Raw genomic sequence first — 22,731 nt, forward strand, 5'->3', positions numbered from 1 at the left:
TGGTTGAGAATTACAAGAGTTTTTATTAAGAACACATTTCTTTCCAATCATTTAATTGCTTCAGCAACTCGACCCCTTGTGTTTGATAGTTCTGTGCTTATAAAAAAATGAAAATAAAAGGAAATCATACTTGTCACACTTATTTTTGCCGCATAGGAGAATGATGTGATAATTCTAATCATTGAATGTGGAATGCTTATATTGATCATATGTCAAATTTCATATTTAGATCTAATCATTTCTTCTTCTTTTTTTCGGTAAATTAGATCTAATCATTTTACCTACTTATATGATGGCATGGTTTGGGAGGAGAAAAAAAATGAATAAAAACGTGAGGATTCTTTACCCTCTAATTTATGAGGGTGTTCTTGCTTTGTATTTTTTTGTAGTCCACAAGTGGTATTTTGGTAGCTCCCCCCACTCTAAATGAGTTGCTTATTAAAAGATTTTTTTACATAGTTGTTAAAAGGAAAAAGGAACACCACCCAGTAGCGCAGCAGTGCATACCTGCACCCAAACACAGCCGGTGGCATTGTTTCTCCTTTGTTAAAACAAGATTTGACCGAAGTCAAATGGAAAAAATTGAAATATGTTATGTTTGGGACCATGATTTGGGAGAAAGTTTGTTTTCCCCCCACTCTTGAAGGAAATACCCAATCCAGTGTCAGTATTACTTCCCTTACTAGATGAATGTCTAAAATGGCTCCACTAGTTGATACTGGTGAAGGGATACCATCTTCAATTCTTCATATTGGGTGAAGGGAAACTCCTTACGAGTTTTTCGTTTTTTGCTTATTCTCCCCTCATAACTGATAAATTGAAACAATCTTTCAATTCGACCCGTTTGGTTTTAGAAATTGTTTTTTAGTTCTTTGTTGGGGGTTTACTGCCCATACCAAGACACAGAGGGAACGAAATGACCACCCCATACCCTATGAAAGAAAGAAATCACATCTTCATGATGCCAACACACATGCTCTCATTGGCCCACATGCAGGAGCCACACTAGAGCCGACCCTTTTTTTTTTTTTTTTTTTGTAATCATCTAGAGGTTTGTTTTGGCCTATTATACCATTGCGCAGCTAAGGCACTCTCTAATTACTTCAATGTCAATGACATGCACAGCCTGGGCATTCCCTTGTATTGTCAGCCATTGGTTGCTATTCTGATTTTGGATATACAAGGCATAATGTGGATTGGTCCTACGTGGAGCCACATAGCCATCATGTACTGGTTCATCTTGCCCTATATCTTTTTACCCATTCAATGTTCAGTAGATAATGTATTATCGTTTTTACATAAAATATGGTATTCCAATCATATTTGAAATTCTAATGAATCATACCATATCCCATCTTGCCACGATGGGATCAAACCTAATTTTGTTTTAACCCAACCGATTACCTAATAAAAATCAGTACTTCCCTTGCACACAGTTTGCATTCTTGGTGGGGAGAGGAACTGAGGAGGGGGGATCATTGCTAACATTTGATAAGGCAAGGTTCTGTATCAGTGAATCCTGCACCGAGCCCAGTCCATTGCCAAACTTGGCATTCCTAGTTGACTGAGGAAGTTTGCGTTCCCGAGCATTTGCCTCGGCAGAACGAACCTTTTACCATTTCTCTAAGCATAAGACTGGTGAATCTCAGGTGATGAACGGTGCAATTAATCCTGTGAAGTAGACTCTAATGCTAATCAGCGACCGACAGTACCAGGGCCCAAAAATTACATGTTAGGATGATTAAAGATATAGAAAAATTAAAAATATATGACCCAAGAAAGCATCTCAAGTAATAGTTTGTTTGTTATTCACTATCATCAAGAAGGAAAAAAGCATCGATGAGAATGAGGAATGACATCATAGTATTCAAGAAGGAAAAAAGCATCCACACCAGACCACTGAATATTTGGGACTCCATAGGGGGGGTCGGGGTCTACCCAAATGGAAGCATTGGGAACATATGCATCTCCACCATATGACTCTGGGCAGGTATCAACAAATTCAATTGGCATGTTTGGAATTTTAGGTAGTTGGGATTCTGGGAATTGACTAGGTTTCTACCATCTTGATAAGAAAAGCAGTCTCAAGTGCTGATTCCTTGCACTGCAAATACCTATTTTCCTCCACTATATCTGTTGTTAAATTCAGCAGAATTGGGTGTTTAGGGTCATAAATAGTACATTGGCGGACCCGTGCAACCCATTTTGCAGCTTCCCAGACACCAAACCTGAAATATCAAATCAAAGTCCCAGTTAAAACTGCTATTTCAAAGCAATATTTGGCTCATCACGAAAATTTCAGGAGGAGCATATGATTCAGGAGAAAAAGTCAAAGAAGTATTAAGAATAAGAAAGAGAGAGAATGCAATCAAACACATTCTTTATTGTAGACTCTTGAGAAAAGCAAAAAAAAGAAAGAGGAGGGAGGGAACAGTAGAACTCCAAATCTAAATGTCACTATAGATGGTGAAGTTCAACGATTCACAATCAGCCATATGACAATGCATGGCTGTCATCTGATAAAGGACCACTTCATCCATCTCATCAATAAAATTCCAGCCCCAAATGCATAACTGGCTGAACATTACAAAGATGCCATACCCTACTTTTGGTCAGAAGGATTACCAGTAAGAAGGAGTCGAGCTCTCTATTATATCATTATATGGATACACCTATGTACACCCCCAGTTAATTGTTGAACTTGTCTAATTTGAAAGCAAAGTGCTACAACTCAAAATACAATGGGAACAGTTCAATACATGGTGACCATATACTTGAGATGGCCCATGAAATGGCACGTGTATCCAAAGGGTTATATATACTTCATCCTTCCATGTTGCTCAAATAAGGCTTCCTGCCCTACTTAACCTCAACAGACAGCTGTTGTAGAAATTTTTTTGATGCTATCAGAAATTAGGAAAGCAGAAAAGTATCCTGTTTATATGGCTGTAGGCCTTTTCTTGCTTTTTGTATATATTAGTAAAGCCTTTTCTTTGCTGGCTTCGCTAGGTTGGGCGCTAGCTGGGTCGGATTACTCCTCTCTCTCCCTGTATATATAACACATGCAGTAATTATCAAAAACTCGGATCAGTACCAGCGTAGAAACCCCTAACCTAGGTTGGGCATAAAATGTTGAGGGTAAATTGGATACCAAATAATGGACCATAGGATGAAATTGAAGAGCAACTCCTCTTTTTATCAGCAGTAGATTCAACAATTGGGAGTGATGTACCCTCCATCTTGTGCCCTCCCACATTGTCTCATTTGTGAATCTTGTTATTCCCTTCTTCCTACTTCTCAAAATAGTGACTCACTACTAGTGTGCCAAGGAAAAGCTCATAGAGTCTGCCTATGCCACTCCACTCATCTTCCCAAAGCTGAATTCTTTATTCACCAAATCTAAAACAGGAAGACATCCATGAAGATCTGTTATCACTTCGTAAACTCCTTAATTTTTTATAGAAAATTGGTTGGACAACTAAGTCATATTAAAACAAGCAGGCATAATTGCCAAGGGGCAGCTCAACTGGAACCCAAATTTGGTGTGCACATGGGCCCAACTGCCCCTTCTCCATCTATACACTTTCAGCACAAAAAGAGTTTTACATGCGGCCAAAAAGACAGTTAAAGAACAGTCAAAAGGTTAAAGATAGAAGCAGTGGTTAAATGTTTGAAAACATAAGCTGAAAAGCCCAACACATAGTAGGTCATATAGTTGAGTTGGAGGACCAGATTTGACATGTGGCTAATCAAAAAAGGGGGTCTTATTCAACCAACAGTTGGGATGGGCCATGTGATCAAATTGAGGCATAACATGCATCCTGTTGCACTTTATTCATATTTTAATTTAAAGAAGAAAGTATAAGAATCTCTTCCAAAACATTTCCATAAGTCCATAACCAAGGAGTGTTAAGTTCTGTGTAAGGATGCCAATTTTCCAGAGTATTGCCAAGTCAACACATGACCGTTATTTCTATATAAAACCTACAATTTTGCCAGCAATTCAATGTGTCTCACACCCATATTAGAGCGCTTGTGTGAACAACATTGTTGAGAGGCTAAAACATTCATCACCCTTAGCATCTCAGGCCAAGACCTAAAATATTTTGGATAATCAGTTCCAGTTCTTTTGATCGAGTTACATTGTGAATAAAAAATATTTATAGATTCTTACTTGTTTGTACTTCGAAGTATAGTTCAAAAACTTGGGTTTCGGACTTCTTTCAGCCTAACCGAAATTTGGCTGAAACAGTACATTTTTTGCCGTGAGTTTCAGTTGGCCATTTCGGGGGCAAAAGGTCAAATGACCTAAATTTTTAGCCAAAATTTTGCCAAAACAGTGCATTTTTTGTCCAATATAGACATGACCAAAATGGCCGAAATTTCAACCAAAATATTGCCAATTCTTTAATTTGCATGTTATTTCGTCTCGGCCTCAGCGAAATCACTGAAATTTCAGCAAGTTTTTGAACTATGACTTCAAAAGAAGAAAGAAATGGGTATTAGTTGTAACGGAAATATGCTTCTCCCACACCCTGACTTCATTAGAGTAATTCCAATAAGGTTTCAAGTCAGTAGAAAGAGTCAAGTTTTACTCTCCCAAGATCCTAACATGTTTGTTCCTTCCCTCCCCACCCCCTTTTCTTGTTTGTTCAACCAAGTCTCACTAACATTTGTAAAGTATCGCCACCCTTGTTTGAGTAACACAATCCCAAGCATCTTCCTTAACCAATAAAAGTAGATTATTACAAGTTTTAACTCAAAAACAATCAGTGGCAAGGTCACGACCACAGTAACAAAAACAGAGAAAGAATAAGCAGCTTATCATACTCCTGACTGCCGAAAGATGCATCTTGAGACAAGAGGGACTTCCAATAACCATGCTGGATGTTGTTTTTACCCCCACCCCACCCCATCCCCTCCCCGACCCAACAAAAAAAAAAAAAAAAAACTAGGTTTGATGTTCAAGTGATGATAATGTAAATCCTTCCACTATAAATGTACAAAGAGGTGAAAATATGAAATGGATATATTCCTTAATTTTGAACTTTTAAGTAGCCAAAAAAAAGGGAAAAGTTTCTCCCTCAGTTTGCAATATCACTAATTCATGGTTTAGACAATTGGGACATGAGGTGCCCGTATTCCCTTTTATAGTTTTCTTAGATATATTTCATTCAAATAAATTTGCTCATGCAAAATCAATAAAAAAAGAAAGTATTGCCACATTGAACTATTTAGCTATCAATCTTCTAAATAGTACCTTGTATTAAAAGATGAAGTGACCAAGACAGCTGGGTAGAGAACATCCTTCTGAATATTATCATAGGGGGAGTATTTCCGTATAGCCTGAAAATCTTCAATATCTCCAGGATAGCCAAACTCTTCATACTCAACAGGTGTAAGTGGTAAAATGGGATAGAGGAGAGTGTTGGTGGGATCTAAAAAAGGAACCTGCAATGGAGAGAGAAAAAATTTAAAAGGCTTATATTTATTTATACAGAATGAAAAAGATCGAGCATTTATTTTTAGACTAATAGAACAACTTCGTATTCTTTTTTCAGATTTCAAAGCAATGTTCGAGATTTACGTTTCAACCTTGCTTCCAATCCTGGTATTTTGGGTTTCAACCGAAACTCTACATGTTTATGGGCCATTTCGCTGGTCAAATGGCATATTTGGCCCAAAACTTCAAGGAGCCCCAAATTAAGCGTTTCAAAACAAATCAGAATCTTTAGATTGTAAGAAAACACACTCAAAATGGCAGTTTGGTTTGATACCCTAGGTTGGTAGTGTACGCTGTACCTTGCTTTATACTTTCTCAATATGGCCTATTCTATACATAATTTAGTATTATAGCTCACAAAATTCAATAAAAACAACTAAAATATGCATTAGGAATGAAGAAAAACCATTTAATATTACAAAATGTCAAAGCACTACAAGTGTACCAGTGTCATGAATAGTCAAGTACAAGCATACAACCAAGGTTAAAACACCCCAGCGAAATTGTTCCTTCAAACTCTATCAGTACCACATAGAGCTCTAGAAAGGCTCGAAACATTACTCAAATGCGGCAAACCATCATTGTAGATGCGCAGTAGTAGTCCCCAACACTTTTTTACACCAAGAAATGTAGGTGATTGGGCAAAAAATATCAAATTTGGAATTTGTTCGAGTTTTCCCTATTATAGGAGAAACCACTTGAAACTGAATCAAAACCGAGTTGAAACCAAAATTTTGATTGAAACAGTGTTTTTATACGTTCAGTTTTGTACCAAAACCATGTGAACCCCATATGGACAATACCATTCTCCAAACCCTCATTGGTATAGCATGTAGATTCCTTCTTACACTGGCGTTGTGGGAAACCCTCCCCCATAAAACTAATTCCACAAATGGAACAATAAAAGAAGAGCTCAAGAGGCATATAAAATGAGAAAATACTAACTCTAAGAAGCAAATTAAAGATTCTGTGCCTACCTTCAAAACTGCTGCACGAAATAAATCGGGGCAAGAATTAATAGCTGAAGCAACAAGAAGTCCCCCAGCGCTATATCCTGAACCAGCAAGCTTGTTTTCTTGCACAATTTCCTCCTCAATTAGGAATTTAGCACAGGAAATATAATCATTAATGGAATTATGCTTTTTAGTGCGTCTACCATCATGGTGCCATTTTTTGCCCCTACCTCCTCCACCCCTGATAATAGAGGACATTCAAAATGGTTACGAACAAAAATTAGGTTTAAGTGTCGAATTCAGTATTTGAGGATATTCAGTGAGGTAGGGGCAAGATAAGAGTGATCAGAATAACTGATAATGAAATTCAGAATAAAGTGAAATGACACATAAGTTTTCAGACGAGTTACTTGGGGAATCTACACACCAAACTGGAAACTACAGAATAATTGATGCCAAACGAACCTTACATCAGCATATACAACCACCCAACCACGATCAAGAAGGCTTTTTAACTCGCTGCGCCATCGTTTGTCCAATAACTCGCCATAAGCTCCATGTCCATGAAGTAACCCAGGATTCCCACCCTCTTGCTTGTTTTTGCGTGAGTATACTACAGTCAAAGGAACTACTGATCCATCATGTGAAGAGACGTCATAATATTCACAAGCATAGAACTCAGACAGTTCGTTCCATAAACGATCATCTTCACAATTAACCTCGTTTGTGAGACCAAAACTTTTTAAGCTTGGTGATTTTTCAATGCTGCTACTGGAAGAAGCTGTACCATACAAAGTTCGTGTCCTTTCATGTAAAACATTTTGTTGTTGTACAATAATCCACTTTCCATCTGACAAGTTATAGTCCACCACAGCATCAGGCATCTGCCAAAAAAAATTTATAGGTAAGTAGTAACAGAAAAAAATGCAGATGCTTCATCATATACAGACATGTAAAACTATAAAGCAGTAATTATAAACAGTTACATTACCTTCACTTGTATACAGAAAATGAAAATAGACTACTTAAGCAAAGGTTTTCTACCATGTTACTCAAGTATGCAAATTTTTTAAAGACCCATGATAAAAAGTTGAGATAATGTCGATGAAAACTATAATGGAATCAGTTAGATAATATCAATTGCACTGTTCAAACTATGAACAAACTGGTGAGAGTCAAAAGGCAGGTCACCCATTTCAAGGACCAACCCATTGTTGAAACTTACAAAATTTCATAACTAGTTCTTTTCTGTTTGAGATTCCCTTGCTTATACCACCTGCTCTCAAAAGAGAGCAACCCATTTCTGTTTGCCATAGAATGCACAGCTATTCATGATCACTAATTGTCTGTATTTCGCAAAGAACACAACTCCTAGTAAGTGGTCAAGATATCTCTATGATTTAGAATAAAGATCATGAGTAGATTAGGAATATTTTCAGAGTTCAATTGTTGATTGTCTTGAAACTAAGAGGTTTGTATATGGAAAAGGCAGCTTTGGATTATTCATATCAGGGGGTTTCTGGGGGCCATAACTCTTTAAATAGCAGCAAATACAAGATAGATCTGATTTCCTGAAACCAAAATAGCATCACCTTTTTGCAAAACATAGACTAAGTTTGTATAAGAACTTACAAAAACAGGTTGTCAATTTAGCATTAAATTAGTGAATAGATATGTATGTGATGAAGAAACTCCATGAGACGAACTTCTCAGTAAACCAGCATTAACGATTCACATACCACTGGTGAGGATATTGTAAATCGCATGGTTGAGGAGTAGTAGTCATAGTTTGGTCCAGGCGAAATCTGAGAAACATGTTTTGGAAGAGGTAGGAATTGTGGATTGAGCTCCTTGAGATGAATTGCTCCCTGCCAAAGAGAAAGAGAAAGAGAGAGAAAATTAGGATATATCTCACAATGAATTAGGAATTGTGATTCCATTTGCAGGCCTTGAAGGGTAACATGGATCTTGACGGTGCTAAGAAGAAACTGAAGACAGATACAAGCAGAAATTCGAAAATTGATTGTTCAGTACCACGTGGCTATCAGTTATTCAAAATGAAACTATGAGCAATCGTAAGTGGGATTCCATTACAAACAAACACTTTCTTGTGGACTAAAGATTGTAACCATTATAGAATGTGATGACACAAGGGCTGGCCTCGGGAATGGTAAGGTTGCTCAATTGCAACCTAGTGGTCGTGGGTTCAAGTCAGGAAACCGCCTCTCCGTGAAGCGCGGGTAAGGCTGAGTACATTATGACCCTCCCAAGACCCCGGAGTGGCAGGAGCCTAGTGCACTGGGTACGCCCTTTTTGTAGAATACGATGACATACAAAGAGAATTAATCACCTCGATTGTTAAACACAAGTTCAAAAGCATAGCATACAAAATACAGAGCTCACCTTCCCACTAGGCAATGGTAGATTAACTGAACAAATTCGGAACATCCTGCCCTCCCTTAAAATGAGCACCAAGTGAGTATCACTGAAATCAACATCCTCGACAACAAAATCTGGTTCATCAATAAATACACTCTGTATAAATAAGAAAAGTATTATTAAGAGAAAGAGCAGATTAAGAGAAATCTAATGTTACAAAAGGACAATGTACTTAACTAACAAATGAACAGGAATATTCATCCAAAAAATAGGGCATAATAAAATATGGCTCTAGTAAATCAAATTAGCTAACCTCCCAAGATCTGGAACTAGATGTTTCAACAGGAGAACAGAGCAGATAATGGGAATCAACAGGTTGTCCATCTTTTGCGGCATCTGTAAACAGATAAAGGAATCCTCGATGATGTTCGACAATGCAGTGGGCTTGTGCTTCACACTCCCACACCAATGTCATGCCAGACAAAGGATCAGCAGAATTTATCAAGAATACCTGTACAAATTAGGCAAAATTGAATTAAGGATAGTCTAAAATCACCGAGCAGCATAGAAGGATAGCCAAAAGAGAATCTAAAAGGGCCTATGAGTGATTCTACCTTAGAAGAACTGTTTGAGAATGTATTTACAGTCACGAACTGGAAATCCTTAGTGTGTCTAATATTAACATAAACACTATCATCTGACTCTTCTAAAAGCAAAACATCATCTTCACTGGTTCCAAGAATGCTGCAGAAGATCCTAACAAAGAGTAGCAAAGAAAAAACATCAATAACAAGTATGCCCAAAGAAAGAAAAGAAAAAAACACTAATGTTCTAACTCACAAAAAGAAATACAATAGCAGACTTGTGAATCTACCAACCGGTAGGGCCTCTTATTATGGTCAGTTACAGTGTAGAGTAACATTTGCCCACCATTTGCCCAAGCCAAGTTCGAAACCCGATCAGTTTGAGGCTTACTACACAGCGAACCAGAAGTTAAATCCCTTACAGATAACCGAAAGAAGTCGTTCTCCTTGTCATACATTGTGTATGCCAGAAAACGGTGATTTGGGGACATTTCCGATAGTTCTTCATAAGCATAACCTACAAACCAACAAGATAAAGACTAATAACTCAAACGGAACTTATAGTTTTAACAATGAAAGCACGCACAATAAAAGCAACCGAAATACCTCCAAATCTCTCGGCCTCTTGATTGTAATCGAGTAGCTTCTGCTCAATTCGCTTCCCAGATGTGTAATCAAAACCCGCGAAAGGAGAATTATAAGAAATGAACTCTTCGTATAAGCTCGCGGACCTTCTACACAGCACCGGATACTGCTTCCCTTCTTCGACACGCCTGTAGTACAACCTGCGACGACGAAAGCCGGCATTGACATGGTAAAAATAGGCTCAGGATCCGCTGAACAACAAAAAACAAACCAATTTCTCAAAAGGGTTTAGAGTTTACAGACCAGGGGCCCCAGCGGACGGGTGGAGTGGAGAGGTCGATGGCCATTCGGCTTGCCATTTCGGATTGGAGCTTCCGCTGGAGACGATCTGTATCGGCCATGACAGCTTCGGTGTACTTCTCTTCTTGCTCCATACAGACGTCCATGTGACGCATGGCGACCTTGTCGCCGAGGCTGGACATCCAGCTATAAGGGTCCTCCCATGTCTCGTTATGGATGGTGAATGACACGGGCTTCTGAGGTGGCTTCGGTGGTGTAGGCGGAGATGGAGCTGTTGACGGTTTTGGGGTTTTGACCTTGAAGTGAACCAGGCGGACATGAAAAGCGGCGGTTGACAGAAGGCGTAACCGACGCTGCTTAAGGAAAATGGATTGCAGAGAGGCCATTTTGAGTGCTTTGAGATCAGCAGATGAAGGTGTGAGAGACGAAGAACGGAGGAAGGGTCCGTACTTTGTCTGCTTCTTCGACCTCCACAAAACCTTGAGTTGTAGAGTTGCAGAGATTTTACCCTCGGAAAAACGGAGCTTGAAGACGATTATGGGTTTAAGGCTGGGCTTTATTGGTAAAATTCATGGGCCTAAAAAACTTTTCTAGATTCAAGCCCATCTTTCTACATTGACCAAAAGAAAGGCCAAATTTGGGGATTTTTAGGGACCCATGGCCCTTTTGGACTCAATATGGATTGCGTAGCCGGCCCTCGAAACTAGGGCAACGGACTGAAACTTCACATGTACGGAGGGATTGTAGGATCTACCCCCTATCAACAAGGTACGTACCAGGTGGCTAAAAAAAAGGATGAATCCTATAGAGAAGCTCTATGGTCAGTGGGGGTAACTTTTGCCCCCTCTAATTTTGATTTATTTTATAAGGGCGCAAAAACGCTGCCTGGGGCTCTAGAGCTTGTACACATGCGCTGGCTAATAGGAGTGTTCGCACAAGCATCGACCTGGGTGAGATTTTCATCTTTCCATGAGGGCAGGGTGGTACTTTCCATGGGAGAAATAAATACATTGATAGCCTTATTTCTTTTATGGGTATAGAAACCAACCTTCATTCTACAGTGAGGAAAGAGTTTCAATCAACTAGTCATTATCTTGAATTTCTTGATAGGATTAGTCATTTTATCTATGCCAAAGCAATGGTCTTCAAGTCCAACCATGCTTAACAAAACAACTGTGAAAATGAATATTCATTTCTTTTAAGAGTAGAATCAAGACCAAAGACCAGAGGGATCTGAAAATTGAACCAAAGACTAAATGAACCCTTTCCACTGTAGAAGCATTGTTTTCATCAAATTGTTGGTCAATTCAAAGTTTCAATTCTGCACTTTGTGATTCTTCTAATACATAGATGAGATCAGCCTGTATGATCACTGAGACATGTTGGGATACCTTGTATTCATCTAATAATGTTCTATATACCTAATACAATAGTTCAATGCTCTTATTAGATTCTCCTGGAATTTTACTAGAAAGAACAATAACTTTGGTCAATTTTCTTCCACAAAATTTAGGAATTCTTGAATAGCTGTTAGAATTTATAAGCTATAAGAATCCCCAGCCACTGTACTCACACCTCTCTCCTTTTTCTTCCTAAAAAATCATAACAAATCAGGTCATCCAGCAACTACAGGACTTTGATCCACCATAACATAGATGCTAGCAGTTACTGGCTTATCTAACTCAACAACAACATGGTTCCCAGACACATTCCGCAAGGCATGATTAGGGAACGAACCACTCGTGCTTAATGTGTATAACACATGATTTATGAGGTTAGGAAATAGTAGAATCTGATTGAAGTCAATGTCCCATAAGCTTCCATTCCCTTGTTTCAATCCTCTTGCAACAGTTGCCTTTAGTGTCATCCCATTTACATTGTTCCGGTCAATCACAACTTGATCGATGTCTGTGAAAGGTCCATTCGATTGATCCAACTGAACAATGTCGATCCCATTACCGTTTCCTGAGAACATGTTATCAACAATGTTTACACCTCTCACCACACCCTTAATAGACTTGAATAGAACAAAAGCATCTCCAAGGAAGAGTGAATTTGAGACATGTAATTGTACTGGATCCTCTGCGACAATGCGGGTGTAATCCAAGTACGAATTTACGATCCGGGTTTGTGTCAAACCGGGAAGCTGTAGATAAATTCCAGTTCCACCAAAACCAGTAGCCTTGTTATAGCAATGTACCCCAGAGAGTGTATTAGCCTGACCAGATACTAGTATTCCAGTCGCAGCAGAAAAGATGACAACATCTGTGACAGCATTATCATTGGACATAAGGTTGATTGCAATGCCTGAGAAGTTCCTCTCACCTGGATCATTCCCAGCAGTTATATGTTGGCCCAGGAAAGAGTTTCTAATGTAGGTCTCATGGCCACCTTTGACCAAGACTCCATTGGATGTGAAATGGGTAATGTAACAATTATCTATAGTAGTTCTAAGTGAGTTGATAACTGAAATTCCCCCTCCTCTATAGTTGGAGTCTAACAGAAGGTCTTTGAGGGTGATGAATTCATAACTATAGGTTGATGAGGAAAGCTGCTCTTCCATGGAATTGTGTTTTTCCTGTTTCTCTGCACTAGCTGAAGATGTAGACAACTCTATCAAATACCGGTCAGTCGGGAAATCAGCAGATGCTTGCAGTGATCCCCCATGAATCTGTTCAGTACAAGAAGTCATAGCAACAGTAATGAGACGTAAGACTGTGAGTCAAATTGAATAACATTTTTCTGGTTATAAAACTACTGTAAAAGAAACTAATTTAGGTTATACACCATAGCAGATTTGATTAAACTTGACAAGGTATTACAGAATCTTCTCTTTGTAGTTCTTCCCTCAAAAGCAAAAGATGGAAAGTAAACCTCTGCCATTTGATTAAACTTGACAAGGTATTACTGAATCTTCTCTTTGTAGTTCTTCCCTCAAAAGCAAAAGATGGAAAGTAAACCTCTGCCACCTACCAAGAGGTTTCCCCCACCACTAGATGGAAGTTGCAAGGGGTGACTTATCATGTAAGAGCCTCCATCAAGGTAAACCTCTGCACCACCAAGATCAACGATCCCCTGCATAAGAACTCTGTTACTTGGGGCTTGAAAAGCATCAGAAATTGCCCTGAGGAGTGCTTCGGTGCTATCTGTTTTTCCACTTGGATCTGCACCATAGTCGATTACACGATAAATTCGAGATCTTGATGACATCTACAGAAGCATGAAATGGTTTTGATTCAGCAAAAAAAATTTCCAAATTTGTCAAATAAAAATAACCAGAACTAATAAAAAAAAAAACCCAGATACAAACGAAAAAGAAGGAAAAAGAAGAACCAGACAGAGTAGAAGAACAAAACAAGAAAAAAGTTGGGTAGTTTGCTGATAAACAGACAAAAGAGAATAAAACCCTTCATCATGGCTGTTGTCACTAGTCACTAAAATCATCCACTGTACCCTGATGAATGCAGAGCAAGAAGACATGAATTCATGACTCGTGACCTCTCATCAACCATGACTTTGTCAAGAACTTCATCACCACCTATGACCCATAATATTCAAGTGAACAACAGTAACAAAAGATTTGACAAAATTCAAGATTTCAATTTTTTTTTTCTTGATTATGCATTAGAAATTATGAATCCGCCATGATCACCACCTTCATGACCACTGTCATTCTCATCAGTGAAACACAGATTTGCAGAAAAGAACATTAGAACTAAAATAAACAAAAGCAATAAAATTTACCGTGGGGGTATAGCTTGGTGATGGTGAAATGGAAATATGAGAAACAGAAGTCAAATCACGGCGGAGTAGTGAATCCTTAAGCCCCTGCATTCGTTTCATCTTATCATAGTAATGACTCTCTGGAAAACTAGCCATCTTTGCATTCTCCCCATAAGCATGAATTACAATATAACTGAACAACCCAACAAGCACGGAGATCAACACAGTTTTTCTTCTCATTGTTGCTTCAAGTGCTTCTTCTTTACCTTTCAATTACCTCCACAGAGAAATTCTGAGAAGCAATTGTAGTATTTTTATAGAAGAAGAAGAAGAAAGAGGGGTGATAACTGATAAGAAGAGACCTGAGAACATGGAAGTAGCTGGGCCTACCAGATTTCCTAAGAAAGAGAGGTGTTCTTTGTTAAATGAGATCATAAACATATGCCATAGCTTCTCTGCAATTTCGAACTTTATTTATATAACATAGCTTCTTGACTTCTTCTTCTGTGAACAAAACAGTTGGCTGTTACCCACTTTCACACTTAAGGACCCCAACTAATTTGACATTATGTCATTTTGTACAAAGTTAGTTTTCTCAATTTAGTGGTATTGCTTTATGTGAAGGGAGGAAATATATGGTGTAATGTGGTACATCATCCTAAATCCTTCCCAAGGACTCATATCATAGTAATGACATGATATATGATCAATCAGATTATTGCAATCAGGGTTTGAAAACTTGGAAATCAGATTGGCCCGCTTGGCAGATCCTGATTCCGGCCTCTGGAGTGGACAGTCTCTATTGAATTCTAGGGTTAGGGCAGAACCTGGCTGATTCTGGCCCATTTCTGACCAATTCTAGACTGCATGGATCAGATTCTTAAGAGGGATTTCAAAGTTTGGATTGCCATGGAGGACTCACCAGATGAGCAATTCATAGGGTTTTGATGGTCATTGAGAAGAATGAACCTCACCAGATCATATACTTCTCTACGTTCACTAGTATTTCCCCTATATTAAAGTCAGACACGATGGAAGAAGTTGAACTAAAAACAGCCAATATGACAGAAAAATGAGGAGGTGGCCAACTACCTCAGGGGTCATAGACTCATTAGTGTTTCCCATTTCTCACATAACTCCTGTTTTTGAGAAACATATTTCTTTCCTGTAAAAATAGAGAGGTGAACTTTTTGGCTACTATGTAAAAAAAAGGGCGTATTCAATGTATGAGGTTCCCGACACTGTAGGGTGGGGGGGGTGGTTTCATAATATAGGCAGACTTACCTCTCCTTTTGCAGAGAAGCTGTTTCTAAACTCGAACATGTGTCCAATTGATCACAATGGAACTACTATGTAAGAAGACTAGCTGAAATATAAAAAAGAAAATTCATGTTGACGACTTGAGGTAAAAAACTATGAAGATAGTAAAGCATCTCAGTCTTTAATACTAATATTTATTTTCTTTTGATTTTTGACATATACGTTACTCTTGTGGCACACGGAACTACCCACCATCCTACTTTACATGAGGTAGTTAAAATCTCTCTCTTTTTCTCTCTATCCTCTATCTCTCCGTTAGGTGCGTCCGGCTCCTCTCCTACGACCTGTCCCACCTCTCTTCATCCTATTGGATACAAATAGGGATGAAATGACCGCCCCTACCCTTGTCCTGAATTCCCTACCCCGGATGGGGTCCACCCCTGTTTGTATCTGGTAGGAGGGAGGTGCGACAGGTTGTAGGAGAGGAGCCCAATCCGTATAGGGTGTCAATTTCTAACCTATTTGCAGTGGGATAGGCAAAAATTGATCGGAAAGTCGAACCGAACCCTTCTTGGTGTGGTTTCGATTTTGATTTTTATGAAATTGGTATAAATCAACATTAAATCAGACTAATCAAAACAGAAATCGAATCTGAAAATGTGATATAAAAAAAACATGACACCCGAACCGGAACCTTAATTGTTTTGGCTTCGATCTGGGCTTTTCCGTAATCAGTATAAACCTGTTCTTTTTTGGGTAAAAGAAATCAGTATAAACCGACATCAAACCAGATACACCAAAACAAAAATTGAACTGAACCCAAAATTTTTTAAATAGAAAATATATATTCATTACTTTAAATATATAAGAAATGTGAAATTAACCGGTAACAATTCGACAACGGACTAATATGAACCCGCTAAGCTGACCCGATAAAAATCCGTATCAAATTCAGATTTGACTTAACAGTGGATTTGGTTTCGATTTGACCTAATGTGAAATTAAAATCTATTCAACTTGACCAAAACCAAACCAAAATGACGGTTGACGCCCGCTGGTAGACGGAAAAATATGTTTAACTTCTTCTCCTAACTCAACTCTCTCTTTCTACAAAACAAACAAAAAACTCTCTCTCTCGTAAAATCCCGACTTTAAATTCCATTAATTAGAGAATGGTGGCACTGCAGGGTCGCCTAAAAATGAACAATAATCACCAATCGATCCATCTCGGGCAGTGAATTAGTCAAAGCATAAGCACCTGCCCTGCTGCCCCATTCGGTAAGTATTTATTTCCCAAATTAAACCCAAGGCAACTAAAACCCTATTAATTAGAGGTGGTGGCAGCTTTTGATACTTGATAGATTCCACCAAGTACCCAAAACCGTTTGTATATAACTTATTTGTGTTTGGTTCGGTAAGTCAAATCTGTACCAGTAGTCAAGGTTTAAAAAATTAGTCTCTGATCAGTTGAATCGGTTGATTTGAATTGGAATCAGTCGAACCCAAAACTAAAAATTATTCTCTGATCAGTTGAAACAGTTGATTTGAATTGGAATTAATCGAGCTCAAAGCTAAGCACCATGTCACGGGTTCGAGTTATGGAAAGAATCTCTCAAGAAAGAACCACATGCTAGGTTTTAATAGATTCTAGCCAATTATGACTCAATTCGATTCCACTTACTTGAACCTTGTAGGCCTGCCGAGGAATCATTCTTCATATAAAATTAATTGATTCTTCTCTATAGGAATGAAGATGACATAAAGTGGGGTTAACTTAATTTCTTGATGGATAACGATTTGCTTATAAAACTTTTAGTTCATTTACTCATATCTAATCAAACTTATAAATTAGTCGATTTAGGTTTATTTGGTTATAATACTTCAACTTGTATGCTTTTGTGTGCTAATTGGAATCAATTTTAGAATAATAATTTGTTGATAATGTAAGGTGATGCAGTAATGGAGTGAAGCAATTGATTGGTAGTGATGATGATGAGTGATGAGAAGGGAAAGGAATTCACGGCTTTAGTTGTTGGGTTATGGTTGCATCAACTCAACTACTGCTCCTTCATGTTGAAGAAAGCCCAAGAAGAGGCTTCTTTGCGTGTGTTTGACATTAATATCTTCAATTACCCCTCTCCTCCATTGGATAAGGTGACTACTTCTGGTCCTAACCTAACCTCTCCCTCCCTCCCTCCTTCCTTCCTGAATTTAATTACTGGGACTGTGTATTTGTGTTTGGTATATATTTTCGGAATAGATTCTGGATCTAGAACATATTCTAAAATATAATTCTTTTTTATTTTTTCACTTTAAATTGTGTCCGTGCCCCCATAATCTATTTTGAAAATATATACCAAAGATAATCTCAATCTCATACTCAAAACAGAGTTGGCCAAATGGAAAAATGAAAATTTCAACTTCTAGTGAAAAAATGAAAATGAAATGAATAACTAAAAATACAAGAGAATCCACTTACACATGGGAGGATATAAAAAATCAATGAGTCTAAATTATGACATCATTTTCTAGATATTCATATGATCAAAATTGCCACATCATCCCTCCATGTGGCAAAACTTAATAAAGACTGTAAATTCCCTATATAGTATTGACTCTTGACACACTAGAAAAACTTTTGCCTTTGTCCACATCGAAAAGATTCTCTGGGCCTAGCGTTGGGTACATTAGCACTCTCTCTTTCTCTCTCCTCTTCATATGAAATGACTTCCCTACCCCTTATGAATGAAACTATTTTACCACTCCTCATTGATGCATTCTCTATCCTGTTTGCTAGAAAACCATCGTCCCAGTATTTATTACCTTCTCTACAGCTGTAGTAGTTCTATAAGGTAGCCAATAAATGGACCAGATTATAAACAATCTGCTAGCACTATCGATCAGGCCTGACCCATGTGGCATCTGTGCCTCAGGGGGAGATTTGATATGCTGGTCAGGTTTGGCCCAGCCCATTACTGTTCTGCACCAAGCCTCAGAGCATCTGAACTTATTTTTAAGCCATGTCTCCAACTCTATAAGGTCCATTTACCTGTTTGGCTCAGGTTCACAATCACAATGGGGGCCTGGAACTTTGACCATATTTTAGTCATTGAGTTTTTGCTCAAACATTCTGTGTTGTTGATGGTGGTAACTGAGGCCTGGTACCTACTCTATTCTACATTTCCCAGAAGTTCATACATGTACATATCTCATGATAGGAGGCTATTATTAAGGATGTAAACGGATCGAATTCAGTCGGATAGTGGCGTTATCATATTCGTATCCGATTATATTTGGACGGATTCGGATAATATCCTATCGGTTTTCGGATGGATTCGGATAATTTTCGGATAATGATTTTTTTTAATACAGATTCTCCTAAATGGATATGAACACGGATCGAATACGAATTTTTTACTATCCATTGACATCTTTACCGTTTTTATGATGAAGGTTAGGGTTGAGACTTGAGAGTTCAACAACTGCCCTTTCTTCTGCTCTTCTTAGTCTTTGATTTTCTTATGTTTTTTACTTTTGATTTTATCTTGTATTTATTTTAATATATATGTGATTCCATGTATCACATAACGTAAAACAATATATATATCTATATATAAACCAATAGCAAATCTGAAAAAGAATAACATTATCTTAACTTATAAATTTATAAAAATAAGATAACAAAATCCAATAAGGTAACTTAAAAGGATAGACAAACCCAGAGATATATTTCAGATATTTTATTACATTTGGATTGCTAAACGAATCGAATAATAATCGGTCAGATAGGGGGATTATCATATTTGTATCTGATTAGTTTTGAAAGGATTAGATTCTCCTAAACGGATACGAATGCGGATCAAATACAGATTTTCGAATATCCATTTACATCCCTAGCTATTACAGTATTACTTGTAACAAAAATAGTTTGGACAGATGATTCTAGCTTTGTGTATTGGAGCATTTATCTAAATATAATACAAAGGCTTATTAGTTTCAAATGCTCTAAAAAAGTGATATTTATAGGAGAAAAGTTGTATTTTGGGGAATGATTGCCCATGCCTAGATACACAGTGGGGGTGTAATGACCGCACCACCCCTATGAAAGGCGAAAATCCCACCCCAAGATGTTTTCACATGCGTAGGGGCCACCGTACAGAGAACGCTCCACCATAGTTATATTAGGGATTGAGTTTTCCTTCACCTATCACCTTTAAATTAGTATTAGATGGGATTTTAAACAGTCTAAAAGCATTTATACAAAGGAGAGTAGATATGACCAACAGATCTGAGAGATTCTCTTCAACACAGGGAAAGAAAACTCTCTTTATTAGATGGTTAAAAATCTTTCAAAATTGCACTGCTTTTATTTCTAGGGTTGGATTAGTCATATCTATCATTTAGGACCTAATTCCATTAAATATTCTACGTGCGTTGGCATGACATGCATTCTTTTATTTTTCAGCCTTCCATTTATGTATGCCTATGCATTCTTTTATCTTTTAATCTTTCACTTTGGCATAGATTTTGGTATTTTTGTGGATTTGGGTTTAAGGTCCGTTTTGATTATTCATAAAATTTTCTGTTGTGATCAAGGAAGGTGAACAGTACTTCCTTCAACATTTGGCAACATTTGGTAAATGGTCTTTTAAATCATTTTTAGGGATAACAATGGTGATATAGCTTAAATGCAAAGGAAAGAGTCCTTATTGAGAGAGATACGGATGTCTATCCGTATCTTGTTGTCGTCATTACCGATGACGACAAAATTCAATATCTACAATTACCAAAGCTCTATTTTATTGTTTTAATTTTAATTCAATTTATTCTTAACCAAAATGGCTCCCAATTCCCAAGTTTATTTTTTTGGGTAGTTTTTATGAGTTTGACCTTCATTTTTATCCAAAAAATAGTCCTTTTTTTGGGGGGGGGGGTGTAAAGACAGTCATTTTATTCATTCATCAATGGGTATGGAGTTGTTTGTCAACAAAATAAATAAAATAAAAAATAAAAAATAGATTCTGTTCCTAGACACAGGGTTGTGTGAAATTACTATTCCGTCCTAATGAACTAAAAAATCTCATTCAATTAAATGCTATTGCATGTGCTTTGCCCCTTATTTTCTAAGCTTAGTCGATTGGAAAATGATGTCCTTGGAAGATTGTAACGTGAGCTAGTAGTTCTTCCTTTTAGGTCCATCAAATTTGCATTCTCTAGTAATCATAGAGTTGATGTTTTGTTCCTATTGTTTTTTTATTTGTTTGTCCAAAGCCTAATGCCTCATGGTGGCATTTTTTTCTTCTAATTTTTTTCCTAGGGTTTAATATATCTATTTATTCACCAAACTTTTTTTTTTGACAATGAAATAATTAATAAGTAATTTTCAAATTAGTTCAATTTTTTTTACCTCTAACTTAAAAACTTTGTAAAAATAAAAAAATAAATAAAAAAATTTTTTTTTTTTATAAAATCAATTCTATATATGTGAAGCAGTTTTCTATATGGGAGTATGTCCTATGCCAGTACTTCCATGTGTCTATCTCTCTCCTCTTCAAAACAATGGGACAAATGTGTCTTTTCATATGGGGAAGAGAGAGATAGACTCAGGGAGTGCTGGTGTAGGTCACACTTCTGTTTTCAATTCTCTATAAACATTCTTTGCATTCTGCACTCAAAAACATGGGGGTAGGCAAAATGACCAGCTCGTCCCCTGAACGATCGAAATGACTGTCTTGTCCTACCATATGTGCGACGAACCTGCACTCCCAGGGAGAGAACATCGCCCCATATATAAATGTAATTGTATTCTATCACTTCCGCATTACTTTTCTTTCTTTCCCAGTGATGTACATATGAAGTTGCCACGTCATCAGAAAAAGTATCTCAAAAGTGAAACGGCACGCTCAACTGCTCAAGGCTTCTCTAACCCTAAAATGAAAACAAAAACTGAACGTCACGTATTTTGTTGACTTGTCAATTATTATTAATTTTTTAAAATTTAAATGCGATTGACGGGGATTCTAAAGAAAACGACGGGAATAGATTCCATGTTGTAGAATTATGCACCGAATGGAACAATTAGAAGCAATCGCAGCCGTTTGAGTGCGCCATCATCTGTGGTTGTTGGCTGATCGGATTGAAATTGGCTAACGGGTAGTTCGTTCGTTCGTTCATTGTACGGATAACCCTAAAGGGCATTAAAACATCGATTCCGAGGCTGATCCAGACTAAATTGATCGGGAGCCAGACCCTGATTCTGTGTTTTTAAACCCTGTTGCCACGTCGGTTCCTTCTTCCTGTTTCCTAGTACAATAGTAGTGTTGTACGCAACTCTAAAACATGCAATTTCCCATTTACATACATGGCTATGCATAAAAAATTGGGATTTGGGTCCTTTGTAGCGTGATATGGTGTGTAGCGTACCATTCGATGACCTATAGTGTTGGGGCACGTAGCTCAATACATATGCGGGGTGTTGGGTTGCATACCCAAGCACTATAGGCAATTGAATGTGCGTTACACACCATGTCGCGCTACAAAGGAACCCAAAGCAAAAAATTGGGTCCAAAAGTTATTTAGGTTGTGATTTGCAATCTTACGCCATAAAATGAGGGTTTTAATCGATCGGTTCAGATTGAATTGAACGATTTTGGTCTAGTATTGGGTTAAACAAAAACCAACCGTCAAGTTTAAATTCAATTTTGTTTTGGTTTCCTATTGGTTTTCGATTGATATTTTATCAATTTTGTTCTGAGATTGGTTCATTTCAATTTTGGTTAAGGCATCAATTGGTCTCCAAAAACCCGAATCTAAAACTAGGCAATAAGAGTTCAGTTTCAGTACCGGATCAATTGGATTTTGACACTCCTAATCATCTTTCTAATGGCTTGAGTTGCCTATAGTTTCATTTTAGTGTATGTAAGCTTAAATCAAAATTAGACCAAATAATAATCTATCGATCCGTTTAAATTTTGGCAGATTTTTTTAACCCACAATAGAAGAGAAATCTTTCACTTATTTTAATAGATTTTTCGTGAAATTTCAAACATTGGTCCATACTGAGATTCGTGGGTAAATCACGAATTGAAAATAAACGCAAAAAAAAGAAGTTGTAAGGGTATAATTGCTAAAATCTCAAAATGAAGGGCGAAATTGCAGAAAATCCTCGGATAATCTTTTGCTGCGTACGTTAAAAGCATAAGAACAAAAAAAAATACAATAAACAATTGCGCTCGTGACTTGGATACGCATATAGAGGTTAGAATCTTACAGAGGTGCATGAATCCATGGTAGATGGTATACAGTGCCGCCAACTTTCCTAGCATGGGAAGCGCACTTTAGCACTCTTCGAAACGTTAACGAGAGCCACTCATTCCCGGAAACAAAAAAAGAGAGAAAAATATAAATAGAGCCACTCCTTTCCAGTTGTATTTGTCTAAGGCTT

At 37.6% G+C, this 22,731-nt stretch overlaps 2 protein-coding genes and 1 long non-coding RNA gene across 5 annotated transcripts; 1 reads left to right on the top strand and 2 right to left on the bottom strand.

The window, feature by feature from the left end:
* Positions 1–1,889: 1,889 nt before the first annotated feature.
* On the bottom strand, positions 1,890–10,755 carry LOC122650664 (protease 2). Of its 3 annotated transcripts, none has more exons than XM_043844060.1 (11): positions 10,308–10,755; positions 10,026–10,204; positions 9,717–9,936; positions 9,450–9,594; positions 9,149–9,346; positions 8,860–8,991; positions 8,196–8,324; positions 6,922–7,340; positions 6,481–6,697; positions 5,261–5,451; positions 1,890–2,228 (listed from the first exon to the last, which is right to left on the bottom strand). In XM_043844060.1, the coding sequence occupies exons 1-11, from the start codon at positions 10,688–10,690 to the stop codon at positions 2,051–2,053; spliced, it is 2,391 nt and encodes a 796-aa protein (XP_043699995.1). In that variant the 5' UTR covers positions 10,691–10,755; the 3' UTR covers positions 1,890–2,050. The 3 variants fall into 3 exon arrangements, with proteins under 3 accessions (XP_043699995.1, XP_043699994.1, XP_043699996.1); XM_043844059.1 differs by having other exon boundaries at positions 9,450–9,591; positions 9,714–9,936; XM_043844061.1 differs by lacking the exon at positions 5,261–5,451 and having other exon boundaries at positions 9,450–9,591; positions 9,714–9,936.
* LOC122650667 lies at positions 7,289–18,531 on the top strand. Its single transcript, XR_006331419.1, has 3 exons — positions 7,289–7,424; positions 7,832–7,834; positions 18,521–18,531. It is a non-coding gene; the product is annotated as an uncharacterized LOC122650667 (long non-coding RNA).
* Positions 11,559–14,330, bottom strand: LOC122650666 (polygalacturonase QRT3-like). The gene is made up of 4 exons (XM_043844063.1): positions 14,049–14,330; positions 13,278–13,514; positions 11,883–12,975; positions 11,559–11,704 (listed from the first exon to the last, which is right to left on the bottom strand). The coding sequence occupies exons 1-3, from the start codon at positions 14,265–14,267 to the stop codon at positions 11,920–11,922; spliced, it is 1,512 nt and encodes a 503-aa protein (XP_043699998.1). The 5' UTR covers positions 14,268–14,330; the 3' UTR covers positions 11,559–11,704; positions 11,883–11,919.
* Positions 18,532–22,731: the final 4,200 nt, after the last annotated feature.

This window comes from Telopea speciosissima, chromosome 2 (assembly GCF_018873765.1).
Source record: "Telopea speciosissima isolate NSW1024214 ecotype Mountain lineage chromosome 2, Tspe_v1, whole genome shotgun sequence".
In the NCBI taxonomy this organism is placed as follows: domain Eukaryota; kingdom Viridiplantae; phylum Streptophyta; class Magnoliopsida; order Proteales; family Proteaceae; genus Telopea; species Telopea speciosissima.

What these genes read in the sequence shown, in the direction of transcription:
- LOC122650664 (XM_043844060.1), bottom strand. Translation starts at nt 10,690, where the DNA reads ATGGCCTCTCTGCAATCCATTTTCCTTAAGCAGCGTCGGTTACGCCTT. An exon ending in CCCGTCCGCTGGGGCCCCTG is followed by an intron (nt 10,205 to 10,307) that starts GTCTGTAAACTC and finishes TCGTCGTCGCAG; the next exon opens with GTTGTACTACAGGCGTGTCG. An exon ending in ACTTCATCTTTTAATACAAG is followed by an intron (nt 2,229 to 5,260) that starts GTACTATTTAGA and finishes TTGATATTTCAG; the next exon opens with GTTTGGTGTCTGGGAAGCTG.
- LOC122650666 (XM_043844063.1), bottom strand. Translation starts at nt 14,267, where the DNA reads ATGAGAAGAAAAACTGTGTTGATCTCCGTGCTTGTTGGGTTGTTCAGT. An exon ending in CACCAAGCTATACCCCCACG is followed by an intron (nt 13,515 to 14,048) that starts GTAAATTTTATT and finishes ATGCTTCTGTAG; the next exon opens with ATGTCATCAAGATCTCGAAT. An exon ending in GTGGTGGGGGAAACCTCTTG is followed by an intron (nt 12,976 to 13,277) that starts GTAGGTGGCAGA and finishes TGTACTGAACAG; the next exon opens with ATTCATGGGGGATCACTGCA.